This window comes from Aquarana catesbeiana, linkage group LG06 (genome assembly GCF_042186555.1).
Source record: "Aquarana catesbeiana isolate 2022-GZ linkage group LG06, ASM4218655v1, whole genome shotgun sequence".
Taxonomy (NCBI): domain Eukaryota; kingdom Metazoa; phylum Chordata; class Amphibia; order Anura; family Ranidae; genus Aquarana; species Aquarana catesbeiana.
Window position 1 is genome coordinate 57813184 of NC_133329.1, and position 16241 is coordinate 57829424.

Below are 16241 nucleotides of genomic sequence, written 5' to 3' on the forward strand. Positions count from 1 at the left end.
ATTTTTTGTTAACCAGTAAATTGGCCCAGTATAGCTTTTATCGTGAGCTTTTGTGCAACCACTGCTCTTTTCCTTTTTCCAGCACCGTTTCCTGCAGAGGGAGAGGCCGCAGACCGTTATAATGGAGCTGATCCAGCGCACAAAGGATGCGGTGCGAGAGCTGGACAACCTGCAGTACCGGAAAATGAAGAAGATTCTCTTCCAGGACACACAGAACGGACCCAACACAGAGACCACTGAAGAAGAGGAGGTTAGGGGAGAGTTTGTCATATCCAGTACATGTTGTCAGAGTGTCAGTAGCAATAGAGAACTGAGACACAAAGTGCTGCGTTTTAAAGGATTTATTCACCTTTTGAAAAAATAAAAATGCACATTTTTTGCCGGTAAATGATGCAGCCACACTAGTTTACATTTGTAACTGTGGGGGCGGGGAAAGTATCCCCCACCCGCTGTCACAGGGAGGGGGAATCGGGGGCTGTAGATGCTGGAACATGTTATATATTCCACCCTAAATACGGGTGAAACATCCTTTAACTCTCATGCTCACGGCACTAAATTCTGGTTTTAAAAAAAAAAAAAATCTATTGCAGTATGTATTAAAGTCGAAGTCCAGGCTTTTATAAACTATGCTTAAACCTGCTCCCACCCCCATTCTAACTCCCCTGTCAGAGGAAGATGTGTGCCTATTATGAGGGCACTGTGATCTGGTCACGTGATCTCCCCAGCAGCTGGCTTCAGGAGTTAGAATTGGGGGTGGGAGCAGGTTTAAGCATAGTTAGGAAAAGCCTGGACTTCCACTTTAACTAAAAAAAAAAAAAAAGTACCTTATATTGCTCTCAGCTCTACAGACACTGCAAGGGTTAACTGCTTGTTTATGTCTAGGAAATGTAAAAGCACTTTTTGCCTGATCCTCTGCTCCCCCCATGCTTCAGTGGTTGACTGTTCCTCAGCATCTTCACGTCCAATGCAAGGCTATTGATCCTGCTTTGGTCTTGATACCATAGAGCGCCGATGCATAGGGGAGAAGAGGATGTGGGGACCGATTCAGCAGCACAGAGGATCAGGCAAGTAAAAGTGCTTTATCAAGTCCCCTAGACCTAAACGAACAGGTAACCCTTGTGTGCACAGCCCCACTGCAAGGGAGGAGCTTCAGGATTCCTGAAATTCAATGTTAATACAATTAGCATGTAACTGAACTTGTGGACAATATAGAAATAGAAACCGAATTGTTGATTCAGTAGGAGTCCGACTCAGAATACCAGGACAACTTAAAATCCAGCATGCAGCGGTGTAACACTTTTTTTTTTTTTTTTTATCCTCTTTGCCAGGAGTCGGAGCAGTTTCTCCATTGTACAGGCACCATAACCAGCATGGAGAGCAGCCAGTCTGTACCGAGCATGTCCATTAGCGCCAGCAGCCAGAGCAGCTCAGTGAACAGCCTGGCAGATGCCTCTGATGACAGCGGAGAAATGGCCATGATGCAGGAGGGAGAGCACACAGTAACCTCCAATAGCTCTGTCATCCACCGGCTGCCGGTAAGTAGCAAAGAACTGACTTTCTGGGGTTCAGGGAAGGGATAAGTTGATTTAACCTCTTCCCCCGGGTAGATGTCATGACGTCATTTACTTTGAGTGAAAATATCTGGATGATGCCTGCAGCTTTTTTTTTTTTTTTCAGCCGGTGATTCTCTACCTTTCTGGCCGGGGTTCTCGGCTCTTAATTGGATAGATTGATAGCATTGCTGCCATTGGCTCCCGCTGCTGTCAGTCAAATCCAATGACCGGGGGGGGGGGCTGAGTTCGTCATTCTGTGTCTATGGACGCAAATGCTGGACTCGAGCGTGCCCCCATGGTAACCCCCAGGGACAGGGCTTCTACTAGGGGGTTTACCGATGCGGAGAGGAGCCGCGAGTGCCGTTGGGGGACCCTAGAGGACTATGATCGGACCACTCTGTGCAAAATGAACTGCACAGTGGAGGTAAGTATGATATGTTTAAAAAAAAAAGGGGGGGGTTTACTACCCCTTTTAATGTGATATTCTCCCCTTCCTCACAAGATGCAATCGGCTGAAGTCACCAGGCCTGAGCTCTGTCTCATGGGGTGGGGGGGTGAAGATCTGTAGCACAGAGTAAGCTTATTACACAGGGCTTCCTACTCAAGGCTCTGGCAGGCAAACAGGGTGGCAGGGGAGCACGTGGGAGGCAAGTATCAGTGGGAAAGGAGAATTGTGGGTTATAAAGATAACCTGTCCTTGAGTAGGCTAAACGATAGATTTACAATAATATGCTAGCCCTTACACATGTTATCTCACTTTGTGTCTGACAGGTATACTTTTAAAGAGAGCTTTTTTCATTGCAGTGTTAGCCTTCCCTTGTTTACACCCACACACCCAGCCTCCTTGCTGTTCCTGTATTCACATACCGGCTCCTTTTTTTCCAGGCTCACGACAACATATATGACGATCCATACCAGCCAGAGATGGAAGCACAGCAGTCGACCTCTGCGGCTCGGCGTAGGGCCTACTGCCGTAACAGGGACCACTTTGCCACTATCCGCACCGCCTCCCTGGTGAGGGTTACTCTACGTTTTTTCTCTAACTCTGGCTTCTTTGGTTTCTTTTGGGTTTGATCCTGTTCTGCACCACAGGTGACTCGTCAGATTCAGGAACATGAGCAGGACTCGGCCTTGCGAGAACAGATGTCCGGGTACAAGCGCATGAGGCGGCAGCACCAGAAGCAACTGATGGCGCTGGAGAACAAGCTAAAATCTGAGCTGGATGAGCACCAGCAGCGTCTGGACAAAGAGTTAGAGGCTCACCGAAGCAATTTTTCTGCAGAGACTGATAAGCTTACCAAGAAACACCAGGTCATATTTGAGAAGGAGGTGAGTGCTTGGGGGTTCAGGTACAAGCAGGAGAAGATGATGGTATATGGTCCATGATGTTTAACAATAAAAGTTTGGAGAGCTTGGATTCAGTTTGTAATAAAGGAGTACAGGCTTCCTAAAAGGTCAGTCCAGCCAAAACCGTTTTTGGTAGATGTTTGACAGTTAAACAGTTTCTTGTATCCCTTAGTGCCGGTTCACACAGGGGCGGCACGACTTGCAGGTCGCCTCAGCGAGGCGACCTGCAAACGACTTCCGAGGCGACTTGCAAAACGACTTCTGTATAGAAGTCTATGCAAGTCGCCCCAAGTCGCCCCCAAAGTAGTACAGGAACCTTTTTCTAAGTCGGAGCGACTTGCGTCGCTCCTATTAGAACGGTTCCGTAGCACAGAACGGGAGGCGACTTGTCAGGCGACTAGGTCGCCTGACAAGTCGCCCCTATGTGAACCGGCACTTAGGGGTTCTACTGGTAAGATCTCTTTGCTTTCATTTCTGAGTCTGCACTACTACTACCATTGCTGTTACAAGGGTCTCTCCCGGCTGGATTTACACCAGTAAGGACGTCTGGGTTCACGCTGATTTTACAGATATGTAAACTTGTTCCATGTCAGTGAGTGACTCATACACTGACCAACTGGGTTCAATAAGATATATTAGCCTGAGAACTAGCATCTTCACAAGGAAATAGACAGCCCTCATGTGTTTCTCAGGAAATGTTTACTTTAACCAGTTCTCGCCCGGCTTATAGACAAATGATGGCCAGGTGGGATATTCGTCGTTCCTGTTGAACGTCATATGACGTCCTCCCAGAACGCCCCATGGGCCGTGTTGCAGCGCAATGTGTACATGGCTCTGTCCACCGGACACAGCTAAAGACAGATCTCACTGTATTGGGCCGCTGACGATACCATGTGATTGCTGTGACCAATTACAGCAGATCACATGACAATTGTAAACAATGGATGGCTTCCATATATGCCTTTCTTTGTGTACAATTGTGTTTCTAGCTGTGATTGGTCACAGTGATCACATGGTACAGACAAGACCAATCATGTGATTAGCTGTGGCTAATCACAAGAAAATCACTGAATCAATTTCATTAAGTAAAAATGGTTGCTTATAATAGTGAAATTCACTGGTATAAGCAATCGTAATGTATTTAAAAAAAATCCTGATCACTACCCAGAGTAGTACAATGTTACTATGGTAACACTGTATTGTTCTAATCAAAATGTGTGTTTTTTTTTTTTGTTTTTTTTTAACATACTGTCACCAGTCAGTGTCCCTGATCACCGCCACACCCATTATATGATGACACTGTACTAGCGAAAGTATGTAAAAGAAAAAAAAAAATGGGTTATTTTCACCAAAGAAATGTAGCAGACTACATTTTGCCCTAAATTTATGAAGAAAGATTATTTGCAAAATTTTAGAACCAAAAAAAAAAAAAAAAAAAAAAAAAAGTGTTTTGTCTAAATTTTGTCTTTTTTCATTTATTTAGCATAAAATAAAAAGCCCACTGGTGATTAAATACCACCAAAAGAACCCCCCGAAAATAAGACCTACCCTGAAAATAAGACCTACTGTTATTTTCCAGGAGGGCTGCAATATAAGCCCTACCCTGAAAATAAACCCTAGTTTAAAATGCTTATAAAATCCTAGAATCCACTCTTTTACAGTATTATATAATGTAAACTGTGTGTGTGTTTCTGTAATCTAATTGTGCCAAATACCCTCGGTACAGCGGCGCTCAGCTGACCTCCTGCCGCTCTCCTCCTCCTTCTCCTAGCTGTTGGCGGGGGATCTCGGGCCCCCCCTCTGCACTGCTCAGCAGGGAAGAGAGCTCCGGCGGGTCACGGAAGCACCGAGCGGCGCTATAATGAGGGTTATATTACAGAAACGCACACATTGTACATTTCATACTACTGTAATAGAGTAGATTATAGGATTTTACAAGCATTTTAACTCGGTTCACACTGGGGATTCCTGACAGGCTAGGGAGGGAGAGGAGGAGAGAAGGTAACTCATTACATGGTAAGACCTACCCTGAAAAAAGGCCTACTGTGTCTTGTTGCCACTATTAATATAAGACCCAGACTTATTTTCGGAGAAGCATGGTACAGTGTTGCATGACCGAGCAATTGTCATTCAAAGTACAACAGAGCTGAAATATGGCCTGGGCAGGAAGGGGGTGAAAGTGCCCGGTATTGAAGTGGTTTAAGGCAGTTTCCACATAAGGCCATAGAATTTCTAAAGTAGTTTTTTCCCATTACAGAGCTTTAGATCTCTGGGAAAAAAAAAAAAAAAGCATTGCTGGTAATGTGGACAGGATGAATCTGACCGTACCAGTCTGTATTGCTAGGCAACTAAAATAGGTTCAGACTTAGTGATTGTAAACCTCTGATATGAAATGTGAACAAAGAATATTCCTCTATAGTATGTGCTTGTTTCAATTAAGAGCACTAAGGCTGCATTTACACATTGGCGAATCACGGGCAGATTTGCCACAACTACAGTGCGATTTATCTGCCTGCGATTCAAAACGCCCAGGTGTGAATGCAGCCCAAGAGTCATTCCTGTCTGCTTCTTCATTCCTCTGCTATGAGCATGAATCACTTCTGACAAGTTTTCCTGACACCAAGAGAAAAATGGTGACAGAGGGGGGATCTCCAGCTGATTGACAGCCTCAGCTCTGTTCCTGTGTGAAAGGGGGGGGCTCTCTGCTCTCCAATCGGCTCTGAGCTCTCCACAGTGTAATTTCATCTCTCTGCCCCCCCCCCCCCTTTTTTTTTTTTTCTCTTCTGAACTCTCAGACCAGCTTTGCAAGTTCTGCACTTTGAATGGATATAGAGGAGTGAAGACTGCAGATAAATAGGTACAACTTATGTAGGAGGGTTCGTTTCTGTGTATCACCTGAGGCCAGTAACTTCACTGGGTATATGGAAGGGTTTACAGCCACTTTAACAAAAGTATCAAAACTCATCAAGGTGAGTAATATAGAATGAAAAAAAACTTTTTGGAATGAAGAGAGATAAAAATGGACATGTGAAATTTATTGGGAAGTCCGGTGTAGATGGTAAGCCTTAGTGTGCTACCAACTTTTAAAAGAGCTATAAATATGTTGGAATGTCAGGTCAGCTAAGTGAAGTTTATTGGATTTCACATAAAAGGTTAACATGGGTCATTCTAATATAATAAACAAATTTTAACTTTCTTGCCTACAGGCCAAGTCAGCTATGACAGAGGAAAAGAAGTTTCAGCAGCACATCCTTGGCCAGCAAAAGAAGGAGCTGACCAACCTTCTGGAGAGCCAGAAGAGGCAGTACAAGATCCGCAAGGAGCAGCTCAAGGAGGTGAGCAAAACGGAGGGGTCAAAACCAAGGGCTGACTGGATTGGATACTTTCTGTAATCTGAGTCTACAAGCTAGTAGAGAATAGGATATAAATAGAGATATAGATATATCTGTATCTCTCTATAGATATATATCTGTATCACTCTATAGATATATATCTATAGCTCTCTATCTATCTATCTATCTATCTATCTATTCACAGTATGCTGAGGCGCATGGTGTGGAAGATACTTTAGGGTGTACGGGGGGAGTGCTGTAGAATATAAGATGTGCAGAGGGGTGTGGTGTATTTAGATAAATGGTATGGGATGCACAACACAGTGTGCAGGGTGAGTATGGAGTATAGGATATAGAGGGCTGTAGTGTAGCATTTATAACGTACAGCACAGTGTGCAGAGGGATTGCTGTAGAATATTGGAACATAGTGTACAGAGAGGTATGGAGTATAGAATGTACAGCACAATGTGCAGGGTGAAATATGAGAAGAGGGTTATGGAGTATAGGATGTACAGTGTGCAGAGGGATTGCTGTAAAATATAGGAACATAGTGTTCAGCGGGAGACCTGTAGAAAATAGGATGTACAGAGGGGTGGGTGTGGTGTGGAGTATATGATTTACAGCACTGTGTACAGGTTAGGCTTGTGGTCTGGAATGTAGGATGTGGAGTAAATGATGTACAGCACTGTGTGCAGAGGGCTGTGGTGTGGAATGTGTGATGTACACAGATATGTAACGTTGTGTGGAGTATAGGATGTACAAAGAAGTGTGCAGAGGGGTGTGGAGTTTACATGCACCCGGCCCGCGGACATTTTTTGTAGAGCCGGCGGTTGGCATTCTATTAATGACAACCGATGTGGCCCAAGAAGTTGCTCAGCTGGCATCCCCAAGCAGCGGGAGGGGACGTCCACGCCCGCCGCCTTCTGTGGCTCGCCCGGGCTCTCCTGTTGCACCGGGAGGCCCGAGCGACCAGCCGGCACGTCCGCATGAAGTTGGAATCGGCTTTGATCGGGTCTCGAATCTAGTAACCCGGAACCGATGTCATAACATCACTTCCAGTTTACAGAAGACTTAAAGGCACCAGATTTAAAAGAAAAATGACAGCATTCATAACAGCCAAACTTGGTGTTTTGAATGCTTTTAAGTGCAAAGGAGGGATTTGGGGTCTTATAGACTCCAGATCTCTCCATAAAGAGTACATGTCACCGCCTATTACTGTCACAAGGGACGTTTACATTCCTTCTGATAGCAATAAAAGTCATCAGAAAAAAAAAAAAATTAGAGGGACAGTGTAAAAATAAAAAAATAAAATGAAATAATAAAAATTTAAAGCGTCCCATCCCTCCATGCTCACGAGCAGAAGCAAACACATACGTAAGTCGCGGCCCCAATGGGGTCTGATGTGAAGTATAGGATGCACAGTACATTATGCAGGGGGTTGTGGAATATAGGGATATATAGCGCATAGGATGAACAGCACAGTTTACAGAGGGATGAGATGGGTGGAGGAGGAGTTGAGGGGTCCCTGGAGCAGAACACTGGGGAGAGCATCTTCTATAATTAAATGCTGCTAAACATTTCTTACCTGCTGTCCAAACAATGAAAGAGCAGCTAATATGCAGTCTGGGATTTGAGGGCCTCAGAACTGTGTCTGTCCACCCCCTCTATTTTAGAATGCTAGCCTACATAGAGTTCAAGAAGAAAAGACTTCTTTTGGGCTTCACGTGGCCTGAATATTTGATGATTATATATATATATATATATATATATATATATATATATATATATATATATTATATTATATGTGTGTGTGTTTTCCTGCCAGGAGTTACAGGAGAATCAGAGCACGCCAAAGCGGGAGAAGCAGGAGTGGTTACTCCGCCAGAAAGAGAGCATGCAGCACTACCAGGCAGAGGAGGAGGCCAACCTCCTGCGCAGGCAGCGCCAGTACTTTGAGCTCCAGTGTCGACAGTATAAGCGAAAGATGCTGCTGGCAAGGCACAACCTGGACCAAGACCTTCTCCGAGAGGTGGGTGCCAGTTTCCTCTTCTTGGTCATAAAGAGAGGTTGAATGGTGGAAACATAGGCAGCAAAAACCTGCAGAGGATCCAACTGCTCCCACAACTGCTTTCCAAAACTTATAAACAAATGTTGACTTGTCTTCTTGTTAATGCATGCACAAGTGTCTAATGCTTCAGATTTGTTATAAGCTGTAAATAACAGAATGTGTGTGTGTTTTTTTTTTTTTTTTTTGTTTTTTGTTTTTTTGGGCAGGAGCTGAACAAAAAGCAGACGCAACGAGACCTGGAGTGTGCCATGTTATTGCGACAGCACGAGTGCACCCAGGAGTTGGAGTTCCGCCACCTGCAGCTGCTGCAGCACACGCGAAGTGAACTGATCCGTATGCAGCACCAAACAGAGCTGGGAAACCAGCTGGAGTACAACAAGCGGCGGGAGCAGGAGCTTCGCCAGAAACATGCCGCTGAAGTTCGACAGCAGCCCAAGAGCCTGAAAGTAAGGCCTGGGGAGGAGGAGGAGGAGGAGGATGATGAGGAGGAGGAGGAGGAGGATGATTATGATGAGGAGGAGGGGGGAGAAAGTGGCACTTTCAGCCTCTGCAGCTCTGAGGATGAGGAACAAGTTGCAGACGCAGGGGCTTCTTCAGAGCGCACCATGGCGGATGGCAGTCCAGGCCCTGATTTCTCCTACTTTGAGTTGACGTCTGTACAGGTGGCAGAGCCGGAGGTTTCCCTCCGCCCAGGGCACTCACAGGTTTCCTCCTCCCTACCGAGCCATGCTCTTTGTGCTGTTTTAACCCTTTTGGCAGCTTCCAGACCCTCCTGCCCGTGGTCTCTGCTTCCCTTGCTGCTGGCGCTCCTCACCCTTTGGAGGCCAGGGCCACTTTTAGACTCTGTGCTCGTGGCTCTAGAGACCCTTGGGGCCAGCCTGCTCTGTGGCTACATACTGCTGTGCTGGGTGTTTGCTCTAAGCCCCGCCTCCTTCATGTTACTGGCGCAGAGCTGGGGGGCCCTAGCCGTGCTGGCCATGAGTTACAGGCTTAGGCTGTATTATGTACCAGTGTTGGCAATAGCGGTCGGGGTGTTCACCTCCCCTGGGATTTTCCTGTCTATTTCCCTGGTGGCTGGTTCTGTGGGAAAGCCATCAAGTCAATGGCTTAAGGAGTGGCCAAAGCGAGGGCGTAAATTATGGCTGAAGGCATTGCTGCGGTTGCCGCGGCCAGTCTTCAGGGTCCTCCAACGCTGTGGAGCAGTGCGAGAAGGCGGGCTCTTCTCCCTTTTCCCAAAAACGTACAAAGGTGGCTACAGGAGCCGCATACCTGTGCTCGCCAGGCAGTCCAGGGCCAGCAGCAAGGAGCCCTGGTGGAAGAGGCTTTTCAGGGCTCCATCGCGTATGGCAAAAATAGTAAACCAGAGCCTGACCAAAGGGGTGCGGAGGCTCTGTGCAGTCTTGCCTCCAGTAGCGCTAGATTACATGGAACGGTTAAAACTCCTGAGACAGGAAGGGCCCAGCCGCATTCCGAGACTAATGAGCCGCGAGCAGAGAGAGAGGGAAGCCGCAAAGCGCAGGGAGCAGCGGGGACCACAAGTAGGGAGGTCAGTGGGAAGAGCCAGTGTAGCCAGGCGATCAAACCCTCTAATCCCCTGGAGGTGAAGGAGCAGGCACAAGATGTTGCAGCCTTTCTCCAAACTGTAATGTGCCTTATTACATGGAGCTAGAGTGAAGGAATTGTTACATGAAAATGTCACCCCAAAATCTGATGCTATCTCCAGTATCAGTCACCCCCTCCTCTGTGCCACCAGTGTAACAATTAAAGCAGTCCAAAGCTCTAACTTTATGTCTGCTTTAAACAAGTATTAGAGGCCTTTGGCAAAATGTATCGGAATAATTAAAACCCCTGTCAGAATTTTTTTTTTTTACCATCTGCGTCCCTTCATGTCCTGTTTCTGTAGACACAATGGGGTTGATTTGCTAAAGCAGGATGGTGCAAAATCAGACTCACTTCTGCAAAGAAACCAATCGGCTTCTAACCTCAGCTTGTTCAATTTAAGCTTTGGCAATAAAACCTGGAAGCTGATTGTTTGCTGTGCAGAAGTGAGCCTGACTTTGCACTCACCAGCTTTAGTAAATCAACCCCAATGAGAAGTGAGCGGACATTTCTCTAAGGGAAATTTCCTGTTGTCAGGACAGATTACCCTACCCTACAGGTTCCTGTACCGGTGACAACCCCACATTTTTAGATTTTCCTCCACTTTCAATTCTGGGAACAGTGGTCACCAGGACCAAAGAGAGGGTATATCCTCCCTGCAGAGGCCACTGACACCATTGAAAAACCTGACAGGGGTTCTAACACCTTACCACTCAAAGTTTTGGCTTTAGTTTATAATAACAAGCTGGTTTTGCGGTGCTCCAAATCCAGGTCACATGATCTAATGCCATGGCAAGAAGTATATTCCTCCTGCATACCTTACTTGAATCCACCATATGGATAAAAGGGTGGCGCAACAACTTCTAACTGGGCACAGTGCATGACATGGGTAAGGAATGTTGCCAGCCTACCAACAAGCGTGTTTCAAAGTGCAAGGCTCTTTATTTCTTTTTTGCACGATCTCAGAGGAACAACATTTCAGGACCATGCAGGGATCCTTCATCAGGCATTGTTCTAGTCCCTGCACAGTCCTGAACCATTGCTTTTCTATTTGATCTTGCAATAAAAATAGCTCTGCTCTTTTGAAAAAAGCTTATCAGTGTGCTGGCAACTTGTCTAAAATGTGTCTAATGCTATGGTAGCCCTCCAATAGGGGCACCAACATCAGTAGAGTGAATGGAGGCTCTGCTGACGTCAGCATTTACAATGTAGAGCTGCTGGGAGACACATTATGTAATGCCGCAGTTATTTCACTTGACCTGGGCCTGAAGCACCAAAGACCCTTTTTGCTATGCAGCAAACGGGTAAGTTTGCACTGATCGTATTACTCCACCCCCTTGCTCTTTAAAGCAGACAGAAATGTTAGATTTAAGTCTGCTTGGTATCCCCCCCACCCCTTCCCGATCCCCCAGTTAACCCCCCCCCCCCTTATCCCCCTCCCCCAGCAAAGTAATAACTGTGAAGTTTACCGCTGCTTTGGGGGAACAGATTTTATATGTGTTTGAAGTTCTTATAAAAGGTTTCTATTTTAAGTGATGACAATTTTGCACACAGTAACTTTATAAAAATTTATAAATATATTTTCTAAGAGTAATTTATATCACCGCATTGGCAGACGATACTCTGCTTTGCTGCCGCCGTGTCACGAAGCACGGAAAGTGACTACATGGTCACAGCATACAGTAGTTTTGTCTGTAAATTTTTTGAACAGACCAATTCGGTGAGAAGTATATATGAGGTCCTGAAATGAGGCCTGTAGGGTAACAAAGACACACCAAGGTATATAGGCTTTATCCGTAGAGCAGTTGAATGTCATGCCTTTAGTGTGGAACCAAATGATACACAACTTTTTGAAATAGGGCAGTGCTTTGGTTTGTTAGAAAAGTAACTTTTTCAAACAATTAAAGGGTCAATTTTGTAGATAGAATTGTGCACCCTTATAGTAAGGTTTGTATTGCACTAAAACCTGACCCATGGGGATAAAGTTACAGCTAAACTCCAGGAAAATACAAAGTCACTCCAGTTTAGTGTTTCTTAAAGCACACCTCAATTTCGTTTTCTCTAAAGCAGGCTGATGACAAGGTCCGCTTATTCAAGTCGCCGCTCCTCCCTAAAATGCTTCAAAAGTACTTGTGAGGGGGGGGGATATATACTCCCTTCTCCCCGACTTCCTTCTTCAGCTCTTAGCCAACGGTGACTTCAAATCCTGGAGAATGTTGAGTAGTCAAAATCCTGCTAGATGTTCCTGCATTGTACTTGTGCTTCTGGTAAAATTTGGGCTGTTTCGCATTCCCAGAGATCTTGGCAGGAAAATGTTGTCACCCCCTGCATTATGGGAGAAGAGGAAGGGGGAGCGCACCTTGAATAAGTGGACCGTGCCACTGAGGTGGAAGGTCTGCTTTAAAAAGTAATACTTTTTTCAGTATTTTTGCTTCCCTGCCTGAGATTTTTTTTGTGACTATGACCTGGCCTAAAACCTGCATTAGGCAACCACAACCCTTTGTTTTGCATTAGAGTGTCTGTCATAGAAGCCATAGATGGATCGATTCTTGGCTGTCCCCTGCTGAACCATCTATGGGCAGACTGATTGTACCCAAGTCGATCCATCGATCAATTTGGGTACAAACAGCATTTTGCACTTTTACATGCTATTTTTGGCAGAGGCTATAATCCCTGCGCTCTCCAAGCAGGGACGGTTCTCCGCCGCACCCCCCATCCCCCCCTTTGCCAAGAGAACACAATAGCTCCATGGGAGGGATTCCCCTATCAATGCTGATTGTGTTGTTGGAGGAATCAAGTGATGATGCAAAGAGAATTGCATCATCTATGGCTTGCCTTAGTTATGAACTTGATCCCTCTAAATCCAAAGCTGTACATAGAGCCTTAGCACTAGAGGCCCTTGCATCTGACTGGAGAAGTGGCTTAGAACCAGGACTTGCTTTGGACAGTAGTTGAGGCCTGATGCACACCCTGGGCCTAGGATTGGTGGAGAGTGGGGAATGGAGCTGGGGGGGGGGGGGGGGGGTCTGGTAGACTGTTTTGTGGGCCAGTTGGCTGCAATTGCATCTTGCTGTCAGTCCTAACTTGTTTCTGGAGATGCTTAGGTGACTTATAGGGAGAATCATAGAACAGGGAGGAAATAAGGTATGCTTATTCATGGTCCAATTAGAAAGCTGGATCTGGATAGGTGATACAGGAAGATGTTGCTCTGCAGAGTGCTGTCGCTGTCCCGGCTTTTTTGGGTAACGGGAAATATAGTGCAGCACTGGGGTTCATTTATTAAAACTAGAGAGTGCAAAATCTGGTGGAGCATGTAAACCAATCCGTTTCCCGGTTTTATTTTCAAAGCTTAATGGAACAAGCTGAAGTTAGAAGCTGCTTGGTTTCTATGCAGCGCTGCACCAGATTTTACACTCTCCAGTTTTAGTAAATCAAGCTGTTTTCCTGGAGTTTGGCTTTAGCTGATTAGAGAAGACACTACTCATCAAAACATAAGAGAAGTATCTTTGTTCCCCATTATAAGGAAGCCTGCACCACATTTCCTGGCCCTATTTTTGGGGGCATCATTTCCGTGTAAGCATTAGGACTGTATAATGGGATCAGACCACTGGGGGGTCACCTTGTAAGGGTGTTTTATTTTTGTTCTGTGTTTTTTTTTATGTTTGAGTGCTCATGCTGGTCTCTTTGGCAGTGAAGAGGTTAACTCTGATGTAGCTCCTTCTACTCTCAATTTCTACTGTCTTTAAAACAAAATGCTGAAGGTGTCCTGCCCAGCGTCTGCCTTCACTGTCTGCACCAAGGACATAAGACCTGCTGGCTTTCTTTCCAAAAAGCTTACACAGTAAGGCTAAGAGCAAGTCTCAGCAATGCATAGCAACCAATCGGAATCCATCTTTCGCTGATTGCACTTCAATGGTCAGTCTGCCCGATTTTTTTTTTTTTTTTTTTTTTTTCATGGTTCTGATGCTGGAGGGGGTAAACCCCTTAACGGTTCCTTATGTTTCTGGGGGACCCAACCCCAACGCTCTAGTTCCTGGTCCTGCATCCCTGCCGAGGCCAATTCAAGGGGAGCCCCCCTCTACCTGCTGCTTCAGTGCGAACACACAGGTTGGATGGAACAGGGCCAGGAAATAAAGTCTTCTGTACACCGGCATTTGCTTATATCCATTCTCAGCACAAGTCAGTGCAAATAGAAAAGCAGCTCCAAGGAACTCCTTTGAGCAACTGAAGCAACTTGAAGCAGCCCTTAAAGTGGCTGTAAACCCTTTACAACCACTTTAAACTACAGGCAAGCCTATAATTAGGCTTACCTGTAGCTGCATTGGATATCACCTAAACCTGAACGGTTTAGGAGATATCCATGTATTTATATATGGCGACGTGATCGGCACATGCGCACTTAAGCCAACTGAAGCAACGTGCTGTTGCTTGTTGTACTGTGCCGTTCCCGGCGGCTCCCGTGTGCATGCCCGGGTGTGATGTCATCACGGCTCCGGCCAATCAGTGCCAGAGCCGCGATACCCGGGAGATGTCGCCGGGCAGAGGGGGAAACGAGGACGGCTGCGGGGGCTTCGTTCCCGAGTAAGTAATTCATAATGAGCTAGTATGCTATGCACACTAGCTCATTATGCCTTTATCTTGCAGGTCTGTTTTTTTTTTGCAGTTAAAGAAGGTTTACAGCCACTTTAAAGCAAGTCAAAGGGGTTGATATACTATAACTGGAGAGTGCAAAATCTGATGCAGCTGTGCATAGTAGCCAATCCGCTTCCAGGTTGTTTTTTTTTGTCAAAAGCTTAAAGCAAAACTTTACCCATAACAACTTGATAAAAAATAATGTTCTTTAGCAAGAAACATACATTCCACATTAATAATTATGCTACCAAAATTAGTGTGTGCTGTAAATTGCCTCCAGCATTGCTACGGGTTCTTCTTGCTGGAGGCTTTTGTTGAAGCCCAGCTCCCCAGTAGTAAATCAGAAAGTATAACTAAACCCATCTATGTAACTGTTTCAAAACATTCCCAGAATTGCTACCTATCACATTTGCTTGTGTCCTCAAGTAAACTGTCAAACCATCAAATGGCTGGTGCCCTAACTGATCACATGTGCATGGCAGTTGAAGATCAAACAGAAGCAGCTGCTTTGGCTGTAAAGAATAATTTAATTTAAGGCTGTCAGCAGATTGGCCTCTACAAACGCAGCAGTGCCTAAAAATGGAGAGCAACTGAGCATGTGTAGAGCAGGGTGAGACAGTGTATTATTAAACAGTATAGATGCTTATTTTTAATGTTTTACATAGCTATACCTGCAGTTTCAGCCTGGGGGAGAAAAAATTTAAATTTAAAATACTGTAGCTGCTGGCTTTTAATATAAGGACACTTAACTGTCCAGGGAGCACGGGATGTCCTCACCCAAAGCTGACCCGTCCATCAGCTCCGGGTGCAGGCACCGACATCCTTACTAGGGGAAATGGGAAGTGAAGCCTTGCGGCTTCACAGCCTGTTTCCTACTGTGCATGTGCCAGTTGTGCTGCGCTTTCTGAATGGTCCCGCTGTCTTCTGGGACCTGTGTGTGTCTCCCAGAAGGCAGCAGGAGGGGCCGCAAATGTCAAAGGTCACTGTGGTGCACTTACAAGGTAACGGGTATCTGCTCGCCCCTCCCCCCGAAAGGTGCCAAATGTGGCACCAGAGGGGGGGGGGAGGAAGCAGATAAGCGGAGCTTTCCACATTAGGGTGGAACTCCGCTTTAATTTTTTGACTAAAGACACACTTTAAAGCGGAGTTCCACCCAGAAATGGAACTTCCGCTGATCAGGGCCCTCCCCCCGTGTCATATTTGGCACCTTTCAGGGGGGAGGGGGAGCAGATACCTGTCTAATCCAGGTATTTGCTCCCACTTCCGGCGAAAGATTGCCACAGAATCCGTGGCGAACTACGCCATGTCTGGCCCCCTCTTCTGTCCCATCCCCCCCGCTGTCTTCTTGGAGGTACACAGGTCCCAGAAGACAGCAGGGACCATTCAGAACACGCACTGTGACTCGCGCATGTGCTGTAGGAAATAGGCTGTGAAGCCACAAGGCTTCACTTCCTGATTTCCTTACTGAAGATGCCGGCGCCGAGGGACGGGTCGGCTTCGGGTGAGGACATGGTGGGCACTCTGGACAGGTAAGTGTCCTTATTTTAAAAGTCAGTAGCTGTTGACTTTAAAAAAAAATTTTGCAGGCGGAATGCTTTAAACTGAACAAGCTGAAGTTATAAGCTGATTGGCTTCCATGCACAGCTGCACCAGATTTTGCACTCTCCAGTTATTGAAAATCAACCCCAAAATATATCAGAAGCACCTGAA

The 16241-nt window shown here is 45.9% G+C and overlaps 1 protein-coding gene across 3 annotated transcripts in view; it reads left to right on the top strand.

The window, feature by feature from the left end:
• Positions 1–16241, top strand: part of TAOK2 (TAO kinase 2) — an 87950-nt gene that overhangs the window by 54952 nt on the left and 16757 nt on the right. For 2 of the 3 annotated variants that reach the window (XM_073635966.1, XM_073635967.1), the window contains exons 11-17: positions 83–250; positions 1329–1535; positions 2439–2567; positions 2646–2882; positions 6107–6235; positions 8058–8261; positions 8507–10155. In XM_073635966.1, the coding sequence (XP_073492067.1) occupies positions 83–250; positions 1329–1535; positions 2439–2567; positions 2646–2882; positions 6107–6235; positions 8058–8261; positions 8507–9904 (2472 nt within the window). In that variant the 3' untranslated portion in view covers positions 9905–10155. Of the gene's footprint in view, positions 1–82; positions 251–1328; positions 1536–2438; positions 2568–2645; positions 2883–6106; positions 6236–8057; positions 8262–8506; positions 10156–16241 lie in introns of those variants that run through there. The other variant, XM_073635968.1, reaches the window with a different exon arrangement.